Source organism: Pseudochaenichthys georgianus, chromosome 17, assembly GCF_902827115.2.
Source record: "Pseudochaenichthys georgianus chromosome 17, fPseGeo1.2, whole genome shotgun sequence".
Lineage (NCBI taxonomy): Eukaryota > Metazoa > Chordata > Actinopteri > Perciformes > Channichthyidae > Pseudochaenichthys > Pseudochaenichthys georgianus.
The window spans coordinates 21,787,021-21,809,510 of record NC_047519.1 but is presented as its reverse complement, the minus strand read 5'-3'; the positions used below and the strand labels follow the sequence as shown (position 1 = coordinate 21,809,510).

General features: G+C 42.3%; 2 protein-coding genes across 4 annotated transcripts; one reads left to right on the top strand and one right to left on the bottom strand.

Annotated features, from left to right (window-relative positions):
• Positions 1-49: 49 nt before the first annotated feature.
• Positions 50-12,293, bottom strand: gpsm2 (G protein signaling modulator 2). 3 transcript variants are annotated; one of them, XM_034103849.1, is made up of 15 exons: positions 12,073-12,293; positions 11,149-11,187; positions 6,552-6,773; positions 6,342-6,477; positions 5,847-5,986; positions 5,629-5,752; positions 5,359-5,474; positions 2,988-3,143; positions 2,782-2,890; positions 2,519-2,648; positions 2,356-2,432; positions 1,778-1,966; positions 1,487-1,646; positions 865-1,055; positions 50-761 (listed from the first exon to the last, which is right to left on the bottom strand). In XM_034103849.1, exons 3-15 carry the CDS (start codon positions 6,770-6,772, stop codon positions 582-584), a joined length of 1,929 nt encoding a protein of 642 aa, XP_033959740.1. In that variant the 5' UTR covers position 6,773; positions 11,149-11,187; positions 12,073-12,293; the 3' UTR covers positions 50-581. The 3 variants fall into 3 exon arrangements, with proteins under 3 accessions (XP_033959740.1, XP_033959741.1, XP_033959738.1); XM_034103850.2 differs by lacking the exons at positions 11,149-11,187; positions 12,073-12,293 and adding an exon at positions 8,960-9,278; XM_034103847.2 differs by lacking the exons at positions 11,149-11,187; positions 12,073-12,293 and adding an exon at positions 8,960-9,123 and having other exon boundaries at positions 1,778-1,960.
• On the top strand, positions 10,230-21,912 carry LOC117461863 (microtubule organization protein AKNA-like). The gene is made up of 22 exons (XM_034103845.1): positions 10,230-11,150; positions 13,903-14,116; positions 14,445-15,640; positions 15,767-15,841; positions 15,938-16,049; positions 16,747-16,895; positions 16,975-17,034; positions 17,118-17,251; positions 17,350-17,542; positions 17,934-18,076; positions 18,345-18,518; positions 18,738-18,897; positions 18,981-19,075; positions 19,155-19,345; positions 19,438-19,552; positions 19,697-19,870; positions 20,106-20,203; positions 20,279-20,422; positions 20,528-20,593; positions 21,045-21,153; positions 21,269-21,428; positions 21,593-21,912. The coding sequence occupies exons 2-22, from the start codon at positions 13,918-13,920 to the stop codon at positions 21,785-21,787; spliced, it is 3,942 nt and encodes a 1,313-aa protein (XP_033959736.1). The 5' UTR covers positions 10,230-11,150; positions 13,903-13,917; the 3' UTR covers positions 21,788-21,912.
• The last annotated feature ends 578 nt before the right edge of the window (positions 21,913-22,490 follow it).

The window sequence follows — 22,490 nt, the reverse complement described above, 5'->3', positions numbered from 1 at the left end:
GTTAAGTGGAAATAAACAGTTCATTAAAAGAAAAGTCAAAACAAGATGCCTACATGGAAGAGGCTTTATTCCTCTGGCCAAGTACAAACAAACAAAGGGCTGTACAGGGGTTAAATTCATTATTTTATCATACAGTTTGCTTAAAAATACTATTTTATTATTCTGACCGTGGTAACTTTTAGGCCCCCATTTAACAAAAACAAAATACATGGAAAGAGTCAGCTCCTCCCTGACTCAGACACCACTTTGAGAAAACCACATTTTTCCATAGTGGTAGGACGGCAGTCATAACAATCATAAAAGTACAATAAATACAGACACAACTGTAGAAGTGTATTTAAAAATACACAGGGTGAAATGAAATTTGTACAAAAGGATAAAAAAACAACACTTGTGTCCCTGATGCTACGGAGAGTGCGAAACAAGTCCTTGTTAAATTGAGATTTCTTTACATACTTTGTACTAAATAGAATTCTGACAGTGCTTTGTTTTGTCCAAAAGGACTGAACACAAGGCTTTCTTGTGAGGGACCACCTGCTGGTCTTTCATAATGCTGTGGACCCCCCCCCGTAGTGCTGAGTTTAGGAGTTGGTGCTCGGCCTGGCTGTAGTGTTCGCTGCAGACGGGAGGGCGACTCGCTGCTCGTCCATCCGTTTGGCCTGAGAGCGCATGATGAGGCTGAAGAAGTCCTCGTCAGGTACCGTCGGACCTCTGATTGGAGGAGGGGGAGCGGCACAGCGCTGGTCATCCAAACGGGACCCCTGGTAGCACGGAAAAGAGCGTTTTGGAAGCACATTATAACTTATTTTGTATTCAATGTAAAGTAAAAACAAAACTAGCTCTATATTTGGTCAGATCAGGTACCTGGCACTTGACGAGCATATTGAAGAAGTCGTCGTCAGGCTCGGCGTTGTCGGCATTGGCCATCAGGTGGCTGAGCACCGCCTGGTTGCTGTTGTGATGGAGCCTGAGGCCGGGCAGGCTCCCCCCCGCTGCTGACGGCCCCTCTAACCGCCGGCCCTGTGCGCCTGAGACGTTGGCGGACTCTGATACAGCTGCAGAGTGGGAGAGACATTTTGAAATGACAATAGATAAAAAAGGAGACGCATTTCGGCAATCGGATGATTTTTAAGTCAAAAGGCAAGAATCTGCAGGTTTGATACGTGTTACAGAGGAGTTACTAATGGACATACTGTGATACTGTAAGTCAGTCGCTATATCTTGCAATTCTTAAAACGTAACACACCAAAAATCTGAGCAAAATGTTGAATCCGAACAGTGGGATCTGCATTTGCATTTATCGCCATAACACTGATTACCCCATAAAAATATACTTTTATAAGGCTTGTGTATTTACAAATTAAATAAAGTATTGACGGAGTAAACTACTTATTAAAAAATGATAATACATAACCAACAGAAGACACTCTTGATGTTTTCTTACACCATTACTATTGAGTGTGGAACTGTGGATGCATGGACTCACATTTCCTGATGACTGTGGGAGGCGACTCTGGGCCGCTGCTTAGCGATAACCGGCTGCCCTTATCCTGGATTGAACAGCGTTGGTCATCCATGCGGTTGCTCTGGAAACGGCTCAGCAGGTCGAAGAAGCCCTCGTCTCCCAGCATGTCAGGACTGAGTCTCTGATGGCGCACAGAAACAGGAACATGAAACACAGCTGAAGGGAACCGGCCGTCTGATGACAGCTGTGGGATACTGACTGAGATCTAGGCATGTGTGTAGTTATCAGCTGAGTACGCCCTGTGCTCTGTACCTTCTGTGGCCCCTGTGCGGGGGTCTGGCTGCTGTCCAGGGTGTTGCTGGTGTCCTGCAGGACCTTACTGGAGCCACCAGACTTGAACTTCTTCCCACGCAGACGGCTGACGAAGAACAGCTTGGAGGAGCCCTTCGTCATGGAGGGTTTGGACTGTTTGGTCAGGATGTCACTGTTCCACTTCTGTCCCTTCAACACACAGGAATGGATTGTTACCACAATGCAGGGGGGGATTTGGGGTAAGAAAATAGACTTAGAGAATATCCAATAGATCCTTTATCATCTCCAATAGGCTTGAAGATGATAAAGGATCCAATCACCTGGTCAAAACTTGATATATACCTTGTTTTAGTGGCAAAGCATGAATAGGACAGAGAATCAAATGAGCACCCTGTGTGTGTGTGTGTGTGTGTGTGTGTGTGTGTGTGTGTGTGTGTGTGTGTGTGTGTGTGTGTGTGTGTGTGTGTGTGTGTGTGTGTGTGTGTGTGTGTGTGTGTGTGTGTGTGTGTGTGTGTGTGTGTGTGTGTGTGTGTGTGTGTGTGTGTGTGTGTGTCATGTAACAGGAGAGGAGTTCTTACATTCATCTTGTCTGGAGTGAGTTTCATCAGCTCCAGGTTCTCCATGCTGTGTCTTCTGCCCATCCTGGGTCTCGCTCCTAAAACACACAACAATTACAACACTATAAAACAGTAGTGAGTGACACAATCTCATTGTTAAAAGAAAACATAACATATATCTCACCATGCAGGCTGTAGTCTATCTCCTTGTTCTCTGAGATAGTGGAGTTATTCGTGCTGTAACTCAGACCCAGAACCATCTGGAGATCAGACACGTTCATACGAGCCGTCAGCTCCCCCGTCCTGTCTCCAGTCTAAAAAGACAACAAACACACACATGGGGAATGTTACTGCTGAAGGATTCTTACCTGATTTGTTAAGAATCTAAAGTAAAAGTCTAAGCTAAGATTAAGGATATTTTACGCTGCTTTCATTAACATTGCGTACCTCTTTGCAGATCTCCAGGTGTTTCTCAGCAAAGTGCATAGCTTGGTCATGGTTCCCCAGTGCAGTGTAAGCATTTCCCAGACTCCAGCAAGCACGGCCCTCCCCAATCCTACATCCAAAAAACACGTTTAAATACACGTACGGGTTAAGCGAATGTGGCCATATAGTTTTGAGGGGAATTATTGCATTAGTAAATGTGTGTGTACCTGTCATTGAGGTCCTGGGCTATGATGAGGTGTTTGAGGTGGTAGTCTATGGCTCTCTCATAATCCTGGAGAAGTGTGTAGGTGTTGCCCAGACTGTAGCAGGCCTGCGCCTCCACTGCTCGATCCTTCAGCTGCCTCGCCAGCTGCAGTGTCCTCCTGACAAACACACACACACGAGCTGGTTCAAAATGCTGCTGACAGGCCCTGTCCACACGGAGACGAAAACGAAAACGAACCGAGGTCGATATCAAAAAAGTCTTCCGTCCACACGAAATCGGCACACGAAACGTGTCTGTCCACACGAGACCGCTCGACCCTCTAGAGACACTGTAGTACATATGCCGGGCCTATGGCGCTGTATTTCCGCCACAAAATACACCAAAAGCAGCGATTAAGACCCTGAGCATGGTTGCCTTTCTGGTTATTCTCCGCGGTGGATTTAGCGGAGAACTACATTTTAGCAACATGTAGTTCTCCATGTCCACTTGTTGCTGATGGTTGTGGTACAGGAGCTGTAGATGTTGCACTAACATCTGTAGCATGGTCAGTAGCGTCTGGAGCAAGCCCCCAGGAAGTGCGCCGGACTCAGATGAAAATATTCGTGCTGGCCAAACGGCGGTACTACACTTCAGTTTGGTTGCCAGGCCCGGAAACACTTTTTCCCATTGACTTACATGGGGAAAGAGTGGTCTGTAAATCGTTGGATCATTTTTTTTTAACTAAATAAACTACCCAGTATGAACACTATAGCCCTTATTAAAAACATTCGTTCCTCAAGTTGTAAAAATGTGCTAATAACGTTATTCTGAGAGTTATTTCCCTCTGCATTATGAAAGCGCATCTAACCCACAGGACCGCGCCGCCCGGCACGTTCATGTTACGTGTCCCGACCAATCGGAGAACACTGTGCTCACAGGAAGGGTGGGGGCTGGAGCTATTGGAGCTACACCGAGCCGTTAAAGGCAGAGAGTGAAATTCAGTGAATACAATACACGTAGTTTACAGAGATGCTGTTTGAGAAACCAATGTGAGTTGCGTTTATCTTTACCCATGGATGCACAATAAGAACGGACCCATATCGTCTTACTGCCATCCCACGGAGCTGTAATAATGGATATATTGCACATGTTTGCTGTAATTCATTATCATACTACATGGGCTGTATGATTAAATCTTGTACCGTAAATGTTGTATTAAATAAAGTTAATATTACTTATTATTAAGTATATATATATATATACAGTGCAATAATTCTTTCATGCTAAATGAAGGTCTGTTGCTTGGATATCACTAGATCCTGTTACAGTATAATATAAGTACATAACGATTGATGTGCACATTAGCATAATGACTAGCTAGCCGCTAGCTGCTAACTGCCGCCCCGTTAATATCAAATCCATCATAATAACAAATCATTACCATGCTGTCATGAACGTGCGGTGCTGTTACGTGTACGCAAATTGACGTGCTTGATGTGAACGAGCATTTTGGTTTAAGTTGTGCATGTGCTATGAGCAAAAAAAAACAGTTTAAAATGAGTGATTAGTAAAATACGCATAAATAAATAGAAAGAATGCTAACTAGGTAACATAAGATAAGAATAAACAAGTTTAAATGATTTGTTATTGGTTGTGATCATATTCTAAAGATGTTTGCATTATTGAAAAGTATACAGCTGAGTGTTGAGAGCTGTATCCATAAATTCATGTTGTGCTCAAAGTGCACCAGATTGATGCTTTTAACTTCGACATTTAAAAAAAACGGGGGTGCCGCCTAGAGTATGTGGGGTCCCCCCTGGAGGAGGTGAGGTCCACCCCCAAATAAAGCAGGTTCAAATAATTAAATTGAATACATGTTATTTGAGTAAACACTGAAAACAAGCCCCACAGACCCAAACAGCACACAAAGGTTAAAGGTAAGCATATAATAATGTTAAAATGTGCTAAATATATACACTGCAACAAACAAAAAGTAGAGGAGTAAAAGTAGCCCCCGACTTGTATTATTTTGTGAAAGTAGCCCTCACCCTAAAAAAGGTTGGTGACCCCTGCTTTATGGTGTAACACACTTCGCAAGGTGGTCTTTCAACAGAGACCTGTCACCCCACACCCCACACCCTACACCCCACACCCCACATCTTGTTTGTAGAATGTAGAAAGAGAGGGAAATGTTAAGTGGAGTGTTTGTTCAGTGAACCCTTCTGGTTCAACCAAGACTACTGTAGTTTCAACCAAGAAATCTATTCAGCCAACATATGTAAAGGATCTTGTCTGTCGAGTAAAGTATAAAAACATGTATGCATGCATGGCTTGTTATACAGAACATTTAAATAAATAAATTAAATAATGTGAATATGTAGGCTGTGGCTTACTTGTAATGTTCAGCTGCCACTTCAAATTCTCCCAAAAAGATGTAGGCGTTCCCCAGGTTGCAGTACGCCCGTCTCTCTGCAGAGCGGTCGCCAAACTCCTTAGCTATGCGCAACCGCTGTTAAGAGAAAGAGAACAGAAGAGCCACAGAAATATCATTATTATATCTATTAGAATAACTTTCATTGCAGGAGTAGGTTTGCTTTTCAATGTAGTGTAAAGACTGTGCCAATATGCTTTGATAGCAAAGTGGTTTTAGTGTTATGCCCCACCTGTTCGTGAGAAGCAACCGCTTGGCGAAAGCTTCCCAACAAGTAGTACGTGTTGCCAAGGTTACCATAGGTTCGACCCTGAGCAGCGCGATCCCCAAGCTCCTTCACTATAGCCAAGTTTGCCCTGAAAATACACAAACCGTCGGATGCAATATGAATGGATAAAAGCAGAAAGACATTGTAGCATTCCAACATCACCACACTGTACAGTCACTTACTCGTAATACTCGGCGGCCTTCCCCAGGGCCTCCATCACCTCCTCTGGGAAGTCTCCCGGCTCCGCTCCACTCCAACAGATACTTTTGCCTTTGGCATGGTAAACATTCCCAAAGTTATACAGAGCTCGCGCCTGACCCACCTAAAACAAATGAAGGGAAAACATGTCAGCGTGGAAGGTGTGGTCTGAACGCCCGATACACTACGGAACATTTCACTGCAGATAGATCATCTCTTATTGGCTTAAAGGTCCCCTATTATAACAACATATTATAGGTCTCAGATATATACAAAACATGTCTCTGAAGTGTTTGGCTCGAAACAGCAAACGGCACATTTTCAGACAGGTTTTTATAAATTAATCAGGACAAAAAAAGAGTTTTTTTTATTGAAACTTTCCGAATCTCTTAACACAAAGGGGTATTTTTATTTATTTTTTAAAGTGCATTTTGCATAATAGGTGACCTTTAGCATTCAAACATCACCTGCTGACCCACCTTATCATTGATGTCTCTGGCTATGTCCAAGTGCCTCTGACAGCAAACCACAGCCTCGTCAAACCGCCCCAACACTTTCAATGTGTTACCAAGGTTTCCGCTGGCTTTGGCTTCTCCAAGCAGGTCACCAATGGTCCTATTCAACACAAATCATGTTAGTGATAGAACATATCGTGATGAGCTGCTGTGGGGTTCTTGTGAGCGTCTAACCTGGTCAGGGTGAGGTCATGCCGGTGGAACTCCAGGGCCTTGGCGTGATCATGCAGGTGGAAGTAGGCATTGCCCAGCTGGCTGTAGATGGCGCTGAGTACCTGCAGGTCCTCTGTGCCCACCTGGATGGCCGCTTCGAAAAAGGAGACCCCTGCCCTGTAGTCGCCCACCTTACAGAGCCGCTCACCCTCCAACGCTAGCTCCAGACAGGACACCTCCATCCTACAGCAGAGAGGAGCAGAGTCAGTCTGGCTACTATCCGAGCAGCACTGAAGAATCCAAAGACAATGATAAAGGCCCAATAATGAAGAGCTTGTTGGAAAGTAGATCTTCTCTGGCGGAACTCTACAGCCAAGTGAATGAACTCCACTTGCCAGCAGGGAACAGAGCGAAAAAAACAAGCTTTTATCTACTTCCTTCCAACTACCGAGAACAATGGCTCGGCCTGGAGTCTGTTTGTTACCGTTTGGTAGATCTCACATTCTTTGACAGCCAGTGAAACTAAGAGCAGGTAGGATTGTGAAAGCATTGATGTTCACCATTTTCCTATTATTAGCTTTTGTTCTCAATTAGAAATAGTTTGAAGCTTTGGTTGTTAATTAAATTAAAAAACCTTTGCTAACATATTTCCTAAAACAAGTCTGTCCAACTACCTGCGTGCACTCCGTCTCTGCACTCTCCTGAATCTTCAAAAAGCTGTGACTACTAACAGTTGTCATGTTCATTATTTCCACTTATTATATGTTTATTCCCATAAAGGTAATTATGGGTTGTGGCTGTAGAGGGGATGGATTGTCAGTGTTGCCAACTTGGGATCTTTCTCTCTTGTTTAGTGACTTTTGTAGTTAGTGCTACTAACTACTACTACAACTACTTTTCCAGGTTGTAGTTACAACATCAATATAAAGAAAGAAGGGTTGGACAGAGGAGACCACTTAAACAGCTAGGCTTAGTGAGTAACAAATGAGGTTAGGCACAGATGAAAGAGACTTGTGACAATTGTTTGGGACTTATCTATTTTTAGATCAGGAGGCGTATGAGAACAAAGCAAAACATTTTAGTCTGCCGACTTTAGTTTTTCAGGAAACTGTATTGTTGGGAAGTGATAGGCTCCAAAGTCAAGTTCTCCCTTTATTGAGCCAAAACCAACCTAAAGACACAATCTAACCGTGGATTTGTCATGTGAAGCAATATCTATGGTGTGCTATTAAAATAAAACCCCAAACAAAGCAGCTTGTTTCATCATTCAGGCTATAATTGGTGAACAAAGCCAAACATGGCGTTATGAAAAGTCAAGTTAACAACATAAGTTTCAAACACTAAAATACTAGCCTACCTGCTGGCTTTTCGGGTCCTACGACAACAACAACAACAGCGCATGCAGCTTGTGATAGGCATCTACTGAAGTCTCCAAAAGAAAAACTTTAAGATTGCAGCTCCTTCTTTTTGTGTGAAGCATAAAGAGAGCAAAACAACTTGTTCTCTGGACTCAAAGAGGTCGCCAAGATTCAGCTTGACGCTCATTTAAGTCTTTAAAAAAGTCATCCGACATCATAGAGCTATTTTAGCATCACTCACGCATTGGAACACTTTCAAGGAAACGCTTGTGATGCCGTCAGAGTATTTACCTTCAATGCATGGCAGCATGGAAACTGCTCCATCGGCATTTTCTCAGCTAATCTGCTTGTCTGTAAAGCGCTCTCTGCTGAGCGGGTCACCTGAGATAACGGCTGTAGTGCGTACCCGGCAGATTATGTCGCTGGTGAGTGCTAAGTAGATTTATTAGACGTGTCAGGTGCAGGAAGACTCTGTAGGGAAGTTTAATGGAATCAAGTAATTATCCATAACAATCCAGAGTAGTTTCCATTGGGAAAACATATCCTCCCACCAAGCAGACGCCTACTCTATCCAAATAAATTGAACACACGTGTGGTGAAAAACAAAGCAAGCAAAGATGAATTTTTCAAGGCCTATTAAATATTGAAGCATGCAGGAGCAGGACACACCTGCTGCAGAGCTCTTTACCTGAGTATATAGGGACAGCTGGCTCACGCCTGTTTGGGGAAACTGGCCTGCCCTTAGTCAACAATCCCACGGAAAGCTCTGTGACATTACAGTACCTTCCAACTCTATCATTTGGGCTGCAATTCTTTTTTTCATAATACGCACAAGGTCATCCTAAACAAGGTCAAACATAAATAACTACCGTATCTGTAACCTGACACATCTTATGTAACACGGGTTAAAATAATGACAATTATAAAAGATATTGTTCTTCTCTAATTACATCTAATCATTTAACTCACAGTCCCTTCTAAAACGAACAAGGGAAAGCAAAATGTAAAGAAAAAAGAGACAGGAAATCTACTCTACAACCATACTTTAGTTGAGAGGCGAGAGTCTCCTACCTGTAGCGGACATGAAAGGACTGCTCCTCAGATCCCATGCTAACCACTGAGCCACTGGTATCCATTGATGTGCATAATATGAGGGGAAATCCCAGTTTTGTCACGGGAAAAAAATGGTTTTGTTTAAAACCAAGAGCCACCAAAATAAAATAAAAAGTCTTTGGTTGAATAGGATTAGGAAAACCAGACAAAAGGTCACGGAATACGTTCAGGTCTGAGCGTCCCTCTGCTGAGTGTGGACAGGGGGAGGAGACCCCTCTGAGTGTCAGAGTCCTGAGCGCCAGTCCATTCGGCTGCGTTCGTCTACTGTGTGTCACTGCACCTCAGCGGCCCTCTGTGAAGAGAACACAAGATGCTGTATGTGAAGCCTCTTTCTGGCCATACGGTGCCATGGCAACGCCAACCAAACAGCAGCGTGCACAAGCAGGACAGGCAGAAAGTGAGGGAGCACGGCGGGAATGAAAGGATGGGGGTCAACACCCGGCAAGCTGTGACTCAATTCATCCAGGCTTGGAGACGTGTGTGTTCTAAAGTTGCTGAGAAAGCAATGAACTCCACAGAACGTAATCTATGCAGGCAGAGATGGCAGAAACATATGATCTGAGTGTGTCAATGCAATCAAGAGGGAGAAAAGAAAAGCAACCTGCTTGATTCATCAAGAAAATGGTGATTCAATTCAAATTGAAGCTCGGAAAAATGAGAAAACAGAAGATCCGACTGTGCGTACGCAAATTCCACCAGAGGAAAAGACAGTGATAAGCAAGCTCCATGGATAAGATAGACCCAAGCAAAGACCAGAGCTAATCATTACCTAATTTCTCCATGAGGTCATATTAGCCACACCCATTTGTCCCCCACATTTAACCCATCATCCCCCCACACACACAAGGGAAAATGGGGCAGACCAGTTTGAGCAAACTGGGGTAATTCTTTATGCTAATAACAGTTCAAACACAACAAAGACATGACACAAATAGCAGTGTGTTTATTTGAAAACCTTCCAGAGACTGTTAAAACACATGGCACCGGCACATGGCATTGCATTTGATAGTTTTGGCTCTGTATATGAAGGTTCAAGGTTCTTTATTTAGTCATACGATATGTGACCAGTCACTACTGTGCTCTTTTTCTAGCAACTCAACGTGTCCCGCACACATAGGTAACTTCATACATTACTAAATTGCCTTATTGTAATATTACTTCAAAGTAAAAAATGTACTGTGACTAATCCAGGCCTAGTCCTACTGACTGTACATAAAAGGAGGCCGGTGTTAATAAAGTACTTTTGATTAGGACCTTTGATCTGAAACATGCTTAAAATCAGCACTGAGCTCATACTGCAAGAAGAGAAACCTCTTAAAAACAGATGGCAAACAAAACAGAAACAAAAACTGTTTTGACAAATTGCAGAACTTAATCATGCCTTGTTGATGTCAGAATCTCTTGTTGTTCTGGTAAATTCCTCTTCATGAAAAGGCTCCACACAGTGTGAGTGGCGGTGGTAATTCAACACTAAAGCTAGAACTGAGGGGAAGATACATAGATAAGCCTTGTTTGTGAAGAACAAACAGCTGTGAATATCAGAGTAGTGTTGTGGCTGCTGAGTGCTGATATTGCAAGAGGAGGCTTGTATCTTACCAATGCATTAACTAAACAAAACAGCCTCTGGCAATTCATAGCACATATATATGGAACTGTCTGACATTAAAAAGCTGTGTGAATGTGAAAAGTTATAATACAAACTATGCTTTGTTAGTGTGTGCACTACATGTTCCTAGACATTATTATAATCACCTATTGATGTGTGCCAGTGTTCGTGCAGCCTTTTCCGCTATTGTATGCCAACTGGGTGTGTTTTAAAGAGACCTGCCAAACTACAGTTAAAGTAAGCATGAACAAGCGTGTAACAGGAAGGAAAAGGGCCATGACTAAAAGGAACATCAAAGGACACAAGAGGTTGTTTTGTAATGACAGCTTCACGCGGGTAATCATCTGACTCTTGAGTCCCAAAGAGGACATGATTTCATCTTAAATACACACAGCAGATGTATTGTGCTTACAGGCCATTGATGCACCAAAAGGACTCCTGACACATACAGCCCAATCTAAATATGGAAACACCTTTCAGCATGACACCATGAGCCAGCACCAAAACAATGAAACAGCAACATAAGTACTGGGATACTGACCGGTAAGTCTTCCACACAGGAACAGGAAATCTGGGAAGCCTGCAAGGAAAAGTGTTGTGACCATGAATAACTGTACACCTGTTGCAGAACAAAGTATATTGAGAGTATTTTGCCTACATGATTATGGACACTATGATACATTGAAATCACACTAAATAAGTGGAGATTTACACCCTCAGTTTCCAGTTTATGGGATACATGAACATGGTATACATAATAACTCAATGAGGGAAGGCTAAATATTAGAAACCCAACTCACAATAAGGCAAACATATGTCAACAGACTCTCAAACTACAGCCTCCAAAATAACCATCCATTTTTAAATCAACACCTTTGTTTTTCAACCAAAAAAAGATTCCTCGCAGGGCTGTTGCATTCGTTTTAGTTACGTTTACATTATAAAATGGCAACTGATTGTACATATGCCAAATACTAATACTGGGTGAAGTGTGTATTTTTGTAAAAAGTGTGCATTACTAAACTGGCATAAGATGTAATAGGTTAATGTGACATGACATATGAATGAACGTGGACAAAACTATGCAACACAAATGCAGTTTAGCAGTAAGTATGTATACTATTTAGCTATATACATCAGGTTTAAAATACAACATATGTTTATGATTCTTATAGATATAATCTGGCAGCGAATAAAGAGTAACATTATTGCTTATCCGAATTCCGTTATGATTATTTTTACAGGACAAATAACTGTCAGTATGAGCTTCTACAGACGTTACTCGTCAATAAGAGGGTTTGAAGGGAGGATTGTGATAAAACACGATCTTGATGCACTATATTTTTGTCTTAAATTTAACATCAACTCAAAGACTCAACATTGGGCAGTGAATTCACCCCTCTTTAGTTACACTATCACATCCAGCTAGAGATTAGCAAGCTAGCATGTTAGCTGCTCAACTTACGTTAGACGATCCAGTTCGAACAATGGTGAATTATCCTCTTCTTTTCTTTACTTTCTCACAAGAATAAAAACATAAGGTCGATTTTTTTTAAACGCAGACGTCTGTTATTTACTGTCAAACTGTACTATAGTTAGCCTTACACTACATTGTCATTTAACTTTTGTAAAACTTCGATTTAACTTCGGGCGAGAAAGAAGAAAAACCTTGTGGCTGTACTGTTTTCGCCGAGTAGCCAATCAGTGGGCGACATTCAAAGATAGCCACGCCCTGAACAACTGTCATTGGACCAATAGATTTGAATAGAAAAGAGGTGACGTATTTTCATTATTTGGCTGTCAGTACTAGACAAACAAACTTTATCATGTATGACTTTTAGACACACTTTTGCTCAGTGTAAGCACAAAGGGACACCTGGCCGCTGTCAGGGTGTAGTCAGACACACTAAAAGACTCTCAATAAGTGTCTTAATACATGGTTGTATTGACTTACTAACGCTAACTAACATCAGTTAGTCTTTTTGGTGGTTTCATTATCGTCTCCTAGCAACCACACTGTACGCCTGTACGCTGCCAGCCGGGCTCCAGACGCTCAGCGCTGCCATGCAGACTTCATTATTAATGATGCCACAGACACTAAACCTTTCAAGAAAGCATATGTCAAGAAAGAAAGACTCAGAAACACTGCAGCTAGTTGTAGGATGATGTCAGGGGAAGGAGCAGCGGCTGTGGACCGGATCACTGTTGAGAACCAGTTTAAAGGCGGAGTAAGTTACCACATCAACGTAATGTTAGACTGTAAAGTTAGCAAATAGCAGAACGGGAGCGGAAATGTGTACTTGCTTTTTGACTGTTCAGTGTTAATGTGTAGCCTATTTGTTGTAATGCCGCACTCAACATGGTGGAACAATTACTGAGTAAATGTACTCAAGTAAGCTACTGCAGCGTTAGTAGTCTATTTTAAAGTAGCCTGCAATGCAATTTAATTGAGCTTTTTTATTTTTTGCTCATTGAAACTTATATCATACTTCAAGGGTGGAGGTAATCTTCTCTCCACTACTGTAGTTACTTTGCAAATTAAAATTAATTACAAAAACTGTACTAAACAAATTATTATTCTTAATAGTTAGAATAAAAAGAGCGTGAACTAACTTACTTGTAAGATTTTGAATCTATGAGTTTTATCTGTGGTTAACAGATTTGCACTTCTTTCATCACTCATAACAACTAATTACATTCACTCGAGAAGCTACAATAGGGTACTTACAGTACAGTTTGGATTACTCATACTGCACTTGAATAGGTCTTCTGCTACTTAATGTACAGTATATACTATTACAAAATAAATACAAATATGAAATAATGTGCATTTTAATTTATTACATTTATCTGACATATAGTTATTATACTGTACATACAAATATTACAATACATATTGATATGTATTACTATTTTAGAATATGGATACAAAAGAAATACCGGTAACTGCAGCAAAATGCACAAGAGGTACTTTTACTTTTGGTAAATGCTGATAACACTTTTAACTATTATTTAAAATATAGGACTTTTTCTAGAAATGGAGTATTTTTGTATTTTGGAATTTATTTTAAGTAGTTGACTAACATTTCTTATACTGCTGTTTCACACACACTTTTAACCATAAACATCATTCCCACAAACACTGTACTGTACAAGTCACGCAAACATTTGACCACACAATGCAAAGTGTGTTAAATATTTGACGGATTAGCACATTTTGATCCAATGTTGTCACTTAACAAGTTGCGTTGCTAAGTGATGAAAACAGGTGCTCCATCCTCCTTCCTTGACACAGGTGAAAACAGTGTCCATGGAGGGAGAGGAATCAGATGAGGATGTTCAGGGAGAGGACCTGCCCACTGTTCTCTGGGAGAGGTGCATTCAGCAGAGCATCTTTGTTGACCTCAGTGAGGATGAAAGTCTCCACCTCAGTGATTTGGAGAGTTCTTTAGCCTTACATCTGTCCGAGGCAGAGTCTGCAGCCTCAGAGTCCAGCATTCATCTCAGCGGTGAGTCCTGGAGTCACCTCTATTTATTATTTTTGTTTTTTGGTTGGATGTTAATCTGTCTGTTTTCATTTATCCTGAACTATACATCAATATACTTTCTGAAAAACTCTATAAACTTTTAGCAAAGTTTGCATTAATAAAATAGTCGTTCTCTCAGATTCAGAACAGGTTCCTAATATATATATATTGTAATGACAAATTATTCACATTTAGAGCTTTCATTAAAACGTGAAATGTTATATGTCCACAAAGTGAATGCAATGGCTTAAAGGAATCCATGCAACCCTCTATTTTGGTATTTATGTAGTTGTTGTTCTTTAACTTACAGGGAGCACAGAGCTGTCACCCTTGGACGTAACCTCCTCAGAGTCCAGTTCTGTCAGCAGTCAGAGTAAGAGGGTTGTAGAGAGCAAGACCAAGAGCAGCATATTGCATGTGTCTGCCCAAAGACCGAACACCGTGCAAGACGAGCAGCCATTAAAGCGTGAAGAACCAGGACAAGATACCAGTGACGAGGATCAGGATGACTTACCTTATGATGGTGACCTCGGAAGCCTCTATTTCAACCAAACGGCTACCTCTGAGGTTGATATGAGCTCTGACAGAAGAGATACATTTAATTCAAGTCCTGACGTTCCTGGTGTGCTTGAATGTAATAGAACGGATCGAGAGGAAATCATCGAAGGCTTGGCTTCTCTTGGTCATAACTCTGAGAAACAAGAAACTTTGTCGCAAGTGGATGCCAATACTGAACGGGAAAACCGTTTGGATGCTTCCAAGTCATTTAAGGTTGCCCCCGCATGTCCTTGTCCTTCAGATATGAGCCAGCTGTTGCTGCAACATTTCTCCCAGGAGGAGTTATTGCGGTCAGTTAGGCTGATCGAGGCGGAGACCCTGCCAGAGGTGTCTCTGCTGGAGAGCGTGGAAGACACTTTGTTTAGCTGGCGTCCAACACATAACAGCACAGTAATTAAGAGTAACCACTCAGAGAGCCCTAATTGTAGCTCCAAGACCAATCAGAGCTTCTGTTCGGACATGAGGAATGAGAAGACTGCATCCAAAAATTCAAGTTTAGAGGAAAAAGCAGAAAGTGAAATTGATAATGTCCCCTCTGCTGCTTCTGACAGTATAATATCTTGCTCTCCAAGTATAAACTCAGAACAGGGCAGTGGGGATACAAGCGATGTAGATCTAGAGAATCAGGAAAAGGATGAAGAGGATGATCTGGTTCAGAGAGGCCCACTTGTGCGCACCAGGTCCTTCAGCGACATCAAGTATGGCCAAGGCAAGGTCCATTACCCACTCCCTGACTTCTCCAAGGTCGCCTCAAAGGTAAAAATCCCCAAAGCTCAGAGTGGACCTGTTCCTCAGAGTCCCAGCACCTTGCACAGAGCCCAATCCTCTCCAGGGATGTTAGATTTGATCAACAGAGTCATGGAAGATTCAATCCAGCCATCTGAGAAGCCCTATGTCTTCAAAGACGAGGACAAACAGACTGCTCCAGCACTGGTGCATCACCTGCAGGTAGAAACATTCAGGATGTAGTCGGCCTTTGGTGAAGTTTGCTTGTATTCTCTCAAAAATGTGCGCACAAATAATTCTGTTCACATTCCTTGGGATTAACATTTGAATATTTCCATATGTCTTTAGGCTGAATATGACAAACTACTTACCAAGTATGCTGAAGCAGAGAACCTTATAGATCAAATGAGAATAGGAACCAATGTAAGTACAAAGTTGGTGCATTTTTTGACTGACCCATATCATGCAAGAAATCATTTACAGTTTCAGTAACCTTACGTTTATGGATCTCTTTAACAGGTGCCGCCCTCCTCGGAGGTGATGCTTTATTTAGAGTGTGAAGATGATCATCAGGGAAACTTAGTTGAGGGAAGCCATGTTGGATCTTCGCCTCCTCGCCTTCCCACGTCAGGTATGTCTCAGTGTCGACATCTGATATTATGACAGGACAGCATTATGCAGTGGAGCGTGCAGCTGGTTTCCATAGTGATACATGAGGTCAGATGACACTTTTCTAGTTGCACAGACCTCTTTACTTTGCTGATGGAGCACTTCAATAAAGTGGAAAACAATGGTTGTTAACTAATCAATTTAACACCTAACTGAAATATATCTATGTCACATTTTTAAATCACAACTCGTAGCTGTATGATTCATGTTTAATTTGTATTTATTTTTGATAGTTTACCAAAATTAACAAATTCGAGCACACTGATTAAATATTAGCTTATGTTCTCCATCATTTACACCGATGAGGTAAATACAGAATAAAACATTTATAAAAGAAGCGAGTCCCCTCATCTGTAATCTAAAGATTAGATGTTATAACGGAAGGTGTAGGGTTATATGTATTGTCCCAGAGGGGAACATTGTTTTCGACCCAGTGCTTCTGTTGCTCTTCCTAAAAATAAAAAACATCTGGCAACATAACAAGTTGACATTGACAGCAATGCTTAAACAATAACCTGTGAGTGCAAAATGTACAGTATATATTAATATGCTGTTTGTTTTGCCAAGTCCTTGGGATTCATGAAAGGCACAAAATAAATCAAATGTATTGTTATTATTATTATTCAGTGTGTTTCAATCTATCCTTGCTTTGAATTAAGAACATGTTGGTGAGAAAGGAGAAACCACCCCCCAGAGCAACACCACAGTGGTGACCGCCGCTTCCTCCAGCCAGCCTGAGGAGGGTCCCAGTGACGGGGAAATAATGACTGCAGAGCTGACAGACATCATCAGCCAGTTCATGCAGAATGTACGTTTGAAGATGAGTCAGGATATTACTAAATTGCCATAAAATGCACTCAACCATTTATCAAAATTCTTCTATTTAGGTGGAAGAATTCAAATTGAGTGTGAGCAACATGTCAATGAGCACGGCAGAACAGCAAATGGTTAGTATTGTTCCTTCACAGATTTCTATATGTGAAGTACAGAATGTGGTGATGAATAAAATATAACTCGTGTCCATTGTCAGATGTTGAGGAGCATGATGGAGGCTCAGGACCAACTGGAGAGGAAATACATCAGTAGGAAGGAAGAGCACCGGGCTCTGGAGATGCAAAGCTACATGGGCCTGTTTCGGAACGCCGGCACATTTGACCCAAACAGGTTGAAACCACACAACCATCGCACCGCCGTGATAGTGTCAGTATCATGTGTTTGCATCCATTCACGAAATGTGTATGTGTGTGTTAAAACATGTGCAGGTTGGTGGAGGGAGACATTTTCAGGATAGGCATGCACCTTGAGGACATAAAGGAGATGATAGATAAAAACGTGTGTGAGCAGATATCTCCACCCCACTCGTCCTCCACTCCCACACACATGAAGGAGATGCTGCATGTGAAGCCCACTCCTCTCTGCATGCCCACACCCTCACCTCCACCATCCCTGCATGAGGTAACCAACTCACAGCCACACTCACTGACCTTGGAATCTCAGTCCAAATACTTCAATAATTATTAGACGGATCATTTTTGGCGTTGTTTGAAATGTCTCGCCACCAAGCTTGGTGATGTTCCACCTGCTCTGACAGATAAACAGACACATTTATTTGTATTATTGATATGTGAAATGATAGATTTGAAATGCAAAGGTTGGATAGGTTCTGACTATTTAAAAACAAAAATATGAATGTTAAAAGGAATTGGAAATAGTGGCATTTAACAATATATACAGCTCTACAATAGATGTGTAAAATATGTTAAAAAAAGAAGAATCATTGACACTTTTCTAAATTATTCTAACTGCAAATTGTGTGACTGTGTCATGTGCACGTTTTTCTACCGAGGTGTATAAGACGGAGGAAGAGGAAGAAAAAGAGGAGGAAGTGGAGGAGGCCAGTGAAGTCCATGAAGATGATGTGTTACAACAAAGCAGTGAACTCATAACAACGGACATTTTACTGAAAAATAACAGCTACTCCCATTCAAGGTACTTGTTAACATTTTTGAAACAATCGAAAAAGATATGAATAATGTAGTGTGCCGAAAAACCCTCGTTTAGGATGCTATATAAAATATCCCACTGTGCATGTTTCACCGTTAGAATGGTTCCTTGCTATTGATGTTTTGAGAGGTTCTTGCATCTGTGTGTGTGCTCAATAATAACAGGCACGTTCTCAGCCTTCCTGTGGGCAGATAGTGTTTCAGGTGCAGTGTTGGTGTTAGGTTCCACACAGTGTGTATGTCTCTGTGTGCAGGTTCTCCTCTCTGTCCTGCAGGAGCTCACTGGGCTCTCTGGAGGGACTAGGAGGACAGACAGCTGAAGAAGCGAGAGGCTCTGTCTTGTCAGAGGCGTTGGATCACAGTAACATCTTAGCATACTTGAGTGAAAGTAGCTCATCTTCAAGACTGAGGCATTGGACACCCCACGGGTAAGTGTACCTGACAATGTAGAAGTAGAAGAGCTAACTGTTACCCCTTGCATGGCTAATACAAGTAATCCATCTTGTAATTGCTTTAATGTGTAAGTGAGCTAACTTCACATGTATTTAAACTTTTAAACAACAAAACCCTCAAACTCCCCTCTCCCTGCTCCACAGACTCACTACATATCTCACTTGTTGTTGTTGTTGTTGTTGTTGTTGTTGCAGTAGTAGCACCCCGGATAGTGTCCTGAACCAGGCAGGTGAATGTGATCTGGGCGAGAGTGCTAGTCTGGCTGTGGAGATCTCCTCTTCCTTCGATGCACCCAGACCCTCAGATAGCCTCAGTCCCTCAGAGCCGCCCCTCAACACCTCTTCTGTATCACAGGTCAGTCACAGGATGTTTAAGTGACGTGGAGGATGCACTGGCGTCTTTGTTTTGACTGATGTGTGGTTTTTTCTGGGATGCAGAGGATTGTGAGTCCAGAGACAGACAGTGGATTTGGGAGCTCATACTTAAATCAATCCACCTCCGGACCATTTCAGCAGAATCTGCTCCCAGAAAGGTACACATCCAAGTATTTATTCAAATGATCCACAGGCATTAAGTCCATACCAATAACAGTTTGATCCTCCCCTCTACAGTGTGCAGTCCCAGAATGATGGTTTAAGTAGCTCAGCCAGTGAGGGCTCCTGCTCCAACGTGCAGACAGCCATTCACCCTGTCCCCCAGCGGTGGGCCAGCCCCCACCCCTCTGTGCAGACACAGCCCTGTGGCGCAGCAGTGGAGCACTGGGTGGAGAGCACCACCAAGGAGCCTTCAGTCAGGCTGCAAGGTGAGCAAATCTGCCTGAAGGAAGAAGATCTGCTTTTATTTGATCTGGTCAATAAAGACATGATTAACTCTTTTCCACCACGGACCGAACAGAGTTTGAAAGCAGCCTCTCTGCCCAGCTCCGTCACCAAGTGTCTGAACCAGCACTGAGCATCACCATGGATACGGAGGAGAGAGGCAGCCCGCTGGACTCGTGCTCCTGCAACAGGTCAGTATGTTAAAAGAGACAAAAATGTGTTAAAACACACAATAAAGAAAATATCATAGTACAAATCTGATACAAGTCTTAATCTTCACACTGCCTGTTTCATAGTGGACGTCTGCACATCTCTGTGTGTTTTCATGTGCTTAGCGAGGCTATCCTGGCCTTGCAGTCAGAGGTATCCCGGCTGAAGAAAGAACTGAACGAGGGCTTGGTCCAGCTGCCTCATCTGGCACAGAAGATGGACTATCTCACCTCCAAATACAGGCAGGGGCACAAATCCAAAACCAGACCCCGGACCCACCACAGACCAGCATGCAACAGGTGAGGAGCGGGTCCTTCGATTGGAACAGAATAATGGGCAATGTTAGGGTGTGTTGATGTAACATTTAGTTGTATTTTACCTTCAATATTTATTGGATAACAATCAGATAACCACAAATAAAAAGCTTCCATGAGATAAACAGATACTGCACAATAGATGCAATTCCAGAATATTCCTTTTAGACAGTTGATGAGACATGGTGATCCTTTTTATTCTTACCTGTGTTGTGTGAAGGCCACAGAGTAACACACAAACTGTGTGCGATCTCAGTTCCAGTGAGGCGAGGACAGAGGACTGGATCTCTTCAGACATGCAACCAAGCAAGAGCAAAGGTACTCTTCTACCAGTTCACACTAATAAGCAAATTGGAGCAAACCACTCCATGTCTGTAATCATGTGCTCTTCAGGTACAGACAGTGGTGACACATCTGGCTCGGAGATGATGTTACAGCTGCAGAGCTCACCTGTAGAGGGCAGGAGAGGCAGCAGCAGTGTGCGATCTGCACCTGAGAGTCAATATAAGCTACATGAGGCGCTGCAATCCAACAGAGGTCAGGGCCACACGTGTTTTGACAGTTCAGGACATCATTACTTTGCTTCTGAATTTCATTTGATGTACACAGAAAGGATAATGAATCTAATATTGTGTCCGTCAGGGTCAGAGGGAAAGGACTCTCGTCTGACCAGCTCCCCTTTAAAAGGAGGCAAGCAGAGAACACAAAGTAAGTTATTTTATGACCTTATGATTATAACGTCAACAGTTTGTTGTCATCAATCAATCAATCAATCAATGTTTATTTATATAGCCCAATATCACAAATGTTACATTTGTCTCAGTGGTCTTCACAGTGTGTACAGAATATCAGTATGACAATACGACACCCTCTGTCCTTAGACCCTCACACCGTACAAGGAAAAACTTCCAAAGAAAAGAAAAAAATTGTCATTGTGATTATTAACTGAAACAGTATGTGTTGTCTTAAATATGACAGATTTAAATTGTATTTTTCCAAAATAAACTAATTGGCATATACTAAAAAGCACAATAACAACAGTGTCCAACAGGGCAGAGATAAAACACAATCCCCAACTTCAAATAAAAAATCATACATTATGCAGTATTGAGTTTGCTGGGAATACATACCGCAGTGCTTTTCATGTCTCTGCTGTTAGCTGCCATCATGGAGAGTTTTTACTCCAAGGGGAGGACGTCTCTTTTCTCCTCTCTTCAGAAGCCTCTTCTCCAGGTCAGCTACGGCTCCTGCTGCAGCCTGCCTGCAAGGTGAGCAAGTGACACAAACACAACTCTAACTGCAAGCAGACATATATTTATCAGAGGTTTCCCACACAAACATATTCAATGATATCATTCTCTTGCATTCTGTCCTCAAACTCAGCTATAAAGTGAGGGAGCCTCCGCTGCACGTCCACAGAAAGCGCTCCACCCAGTCAGACACCGCCCTCCTGCCCAGTGATGTGTACTTCCAGAGGACCCCGTCCCCAGCAGCAGTGTCCTCAAAGACTATCAGCAAGACAGGCAGACGCAGAGGGAGCAAGGTGAGCCATCCCACCTCTACACATGCATGGCTGCTGACTATTCTGTCACACATCCTGCTGTCAGTATCCAGGAACATCTGCTGTGTTCCTCGACAAGAAAAGCAAACAATTGGTCATTGTTGTGAGTTTTAGTCCATGCTCAGCTCATGGAAACCTGTTTTTAGGAGGAAGAAATGAGCAGGACTCTGGACCAGGCTATAGAGGTGGCCCGCAGCATGAAGAGGACCACCGACCGCCTGGCCAAGAGGCTGTCAGCTGACCTAGCAGAGGCTCATCTCCACAGTAAACTGCACAAGCAGCCACGAGGGGGCAGGAAGCATCGCCACAACAAGAAGAGTTCAGATCAGTTTACTCTGTAATCATCCATCTGTACTGTGTGTCTTTGTGGACAATTCATTGTTGGATAATAAGTTATTTAAAGAAGTGTTTGTGTTAAGTTATTGTTTTTTTTACATGATTGTATGTTTGTTTATTTATAATTTAATTGGAAGTCTGAAATCAAACTGCAAAAATAAAAATGTAAACCTTTGTAAAGTGCACTTTTATTTATGAATTGCATTTTATGTACATATTTGCATTGTTATTACATGCCTTAATGCCACTTAATTATTTTTAAGGAAAAGCATCCAGCATCTCATTTATTTTCACACCGGAAAAAAACCAATGTCCAACACAAGATGACTGATATGATGCACATGTGACCTCTAGTAAGGGCCCAGCAGAAGAAGCAATAAACATAAACCCTGTTTTTTTATAATCCGTCTTTTTTTCAGTTCTATTTCACCTGCTTCTGAACTCTTAGATATCCAGTCCAGTCAAGCTGCCAAAGGATTAGGACATCTATTTAAATCAAATTAAAACCAGGTCAGATCTTACATTTCAGGAAAATCCCTCTCTGTCGTTATTTCAGATGAGTGTCCTTATAGCTGCTATGCTGATGTGACACCTTAATGCGCTGGCCTGTGGGTGCTGCTGACACAGTGTCTGCTTACTGAGTGTCTGTCGGAGGGCTTTGTCGTCTCACAGCCTGCTGGTGCCGGGCTGACTTCACTTTTTGTTTGC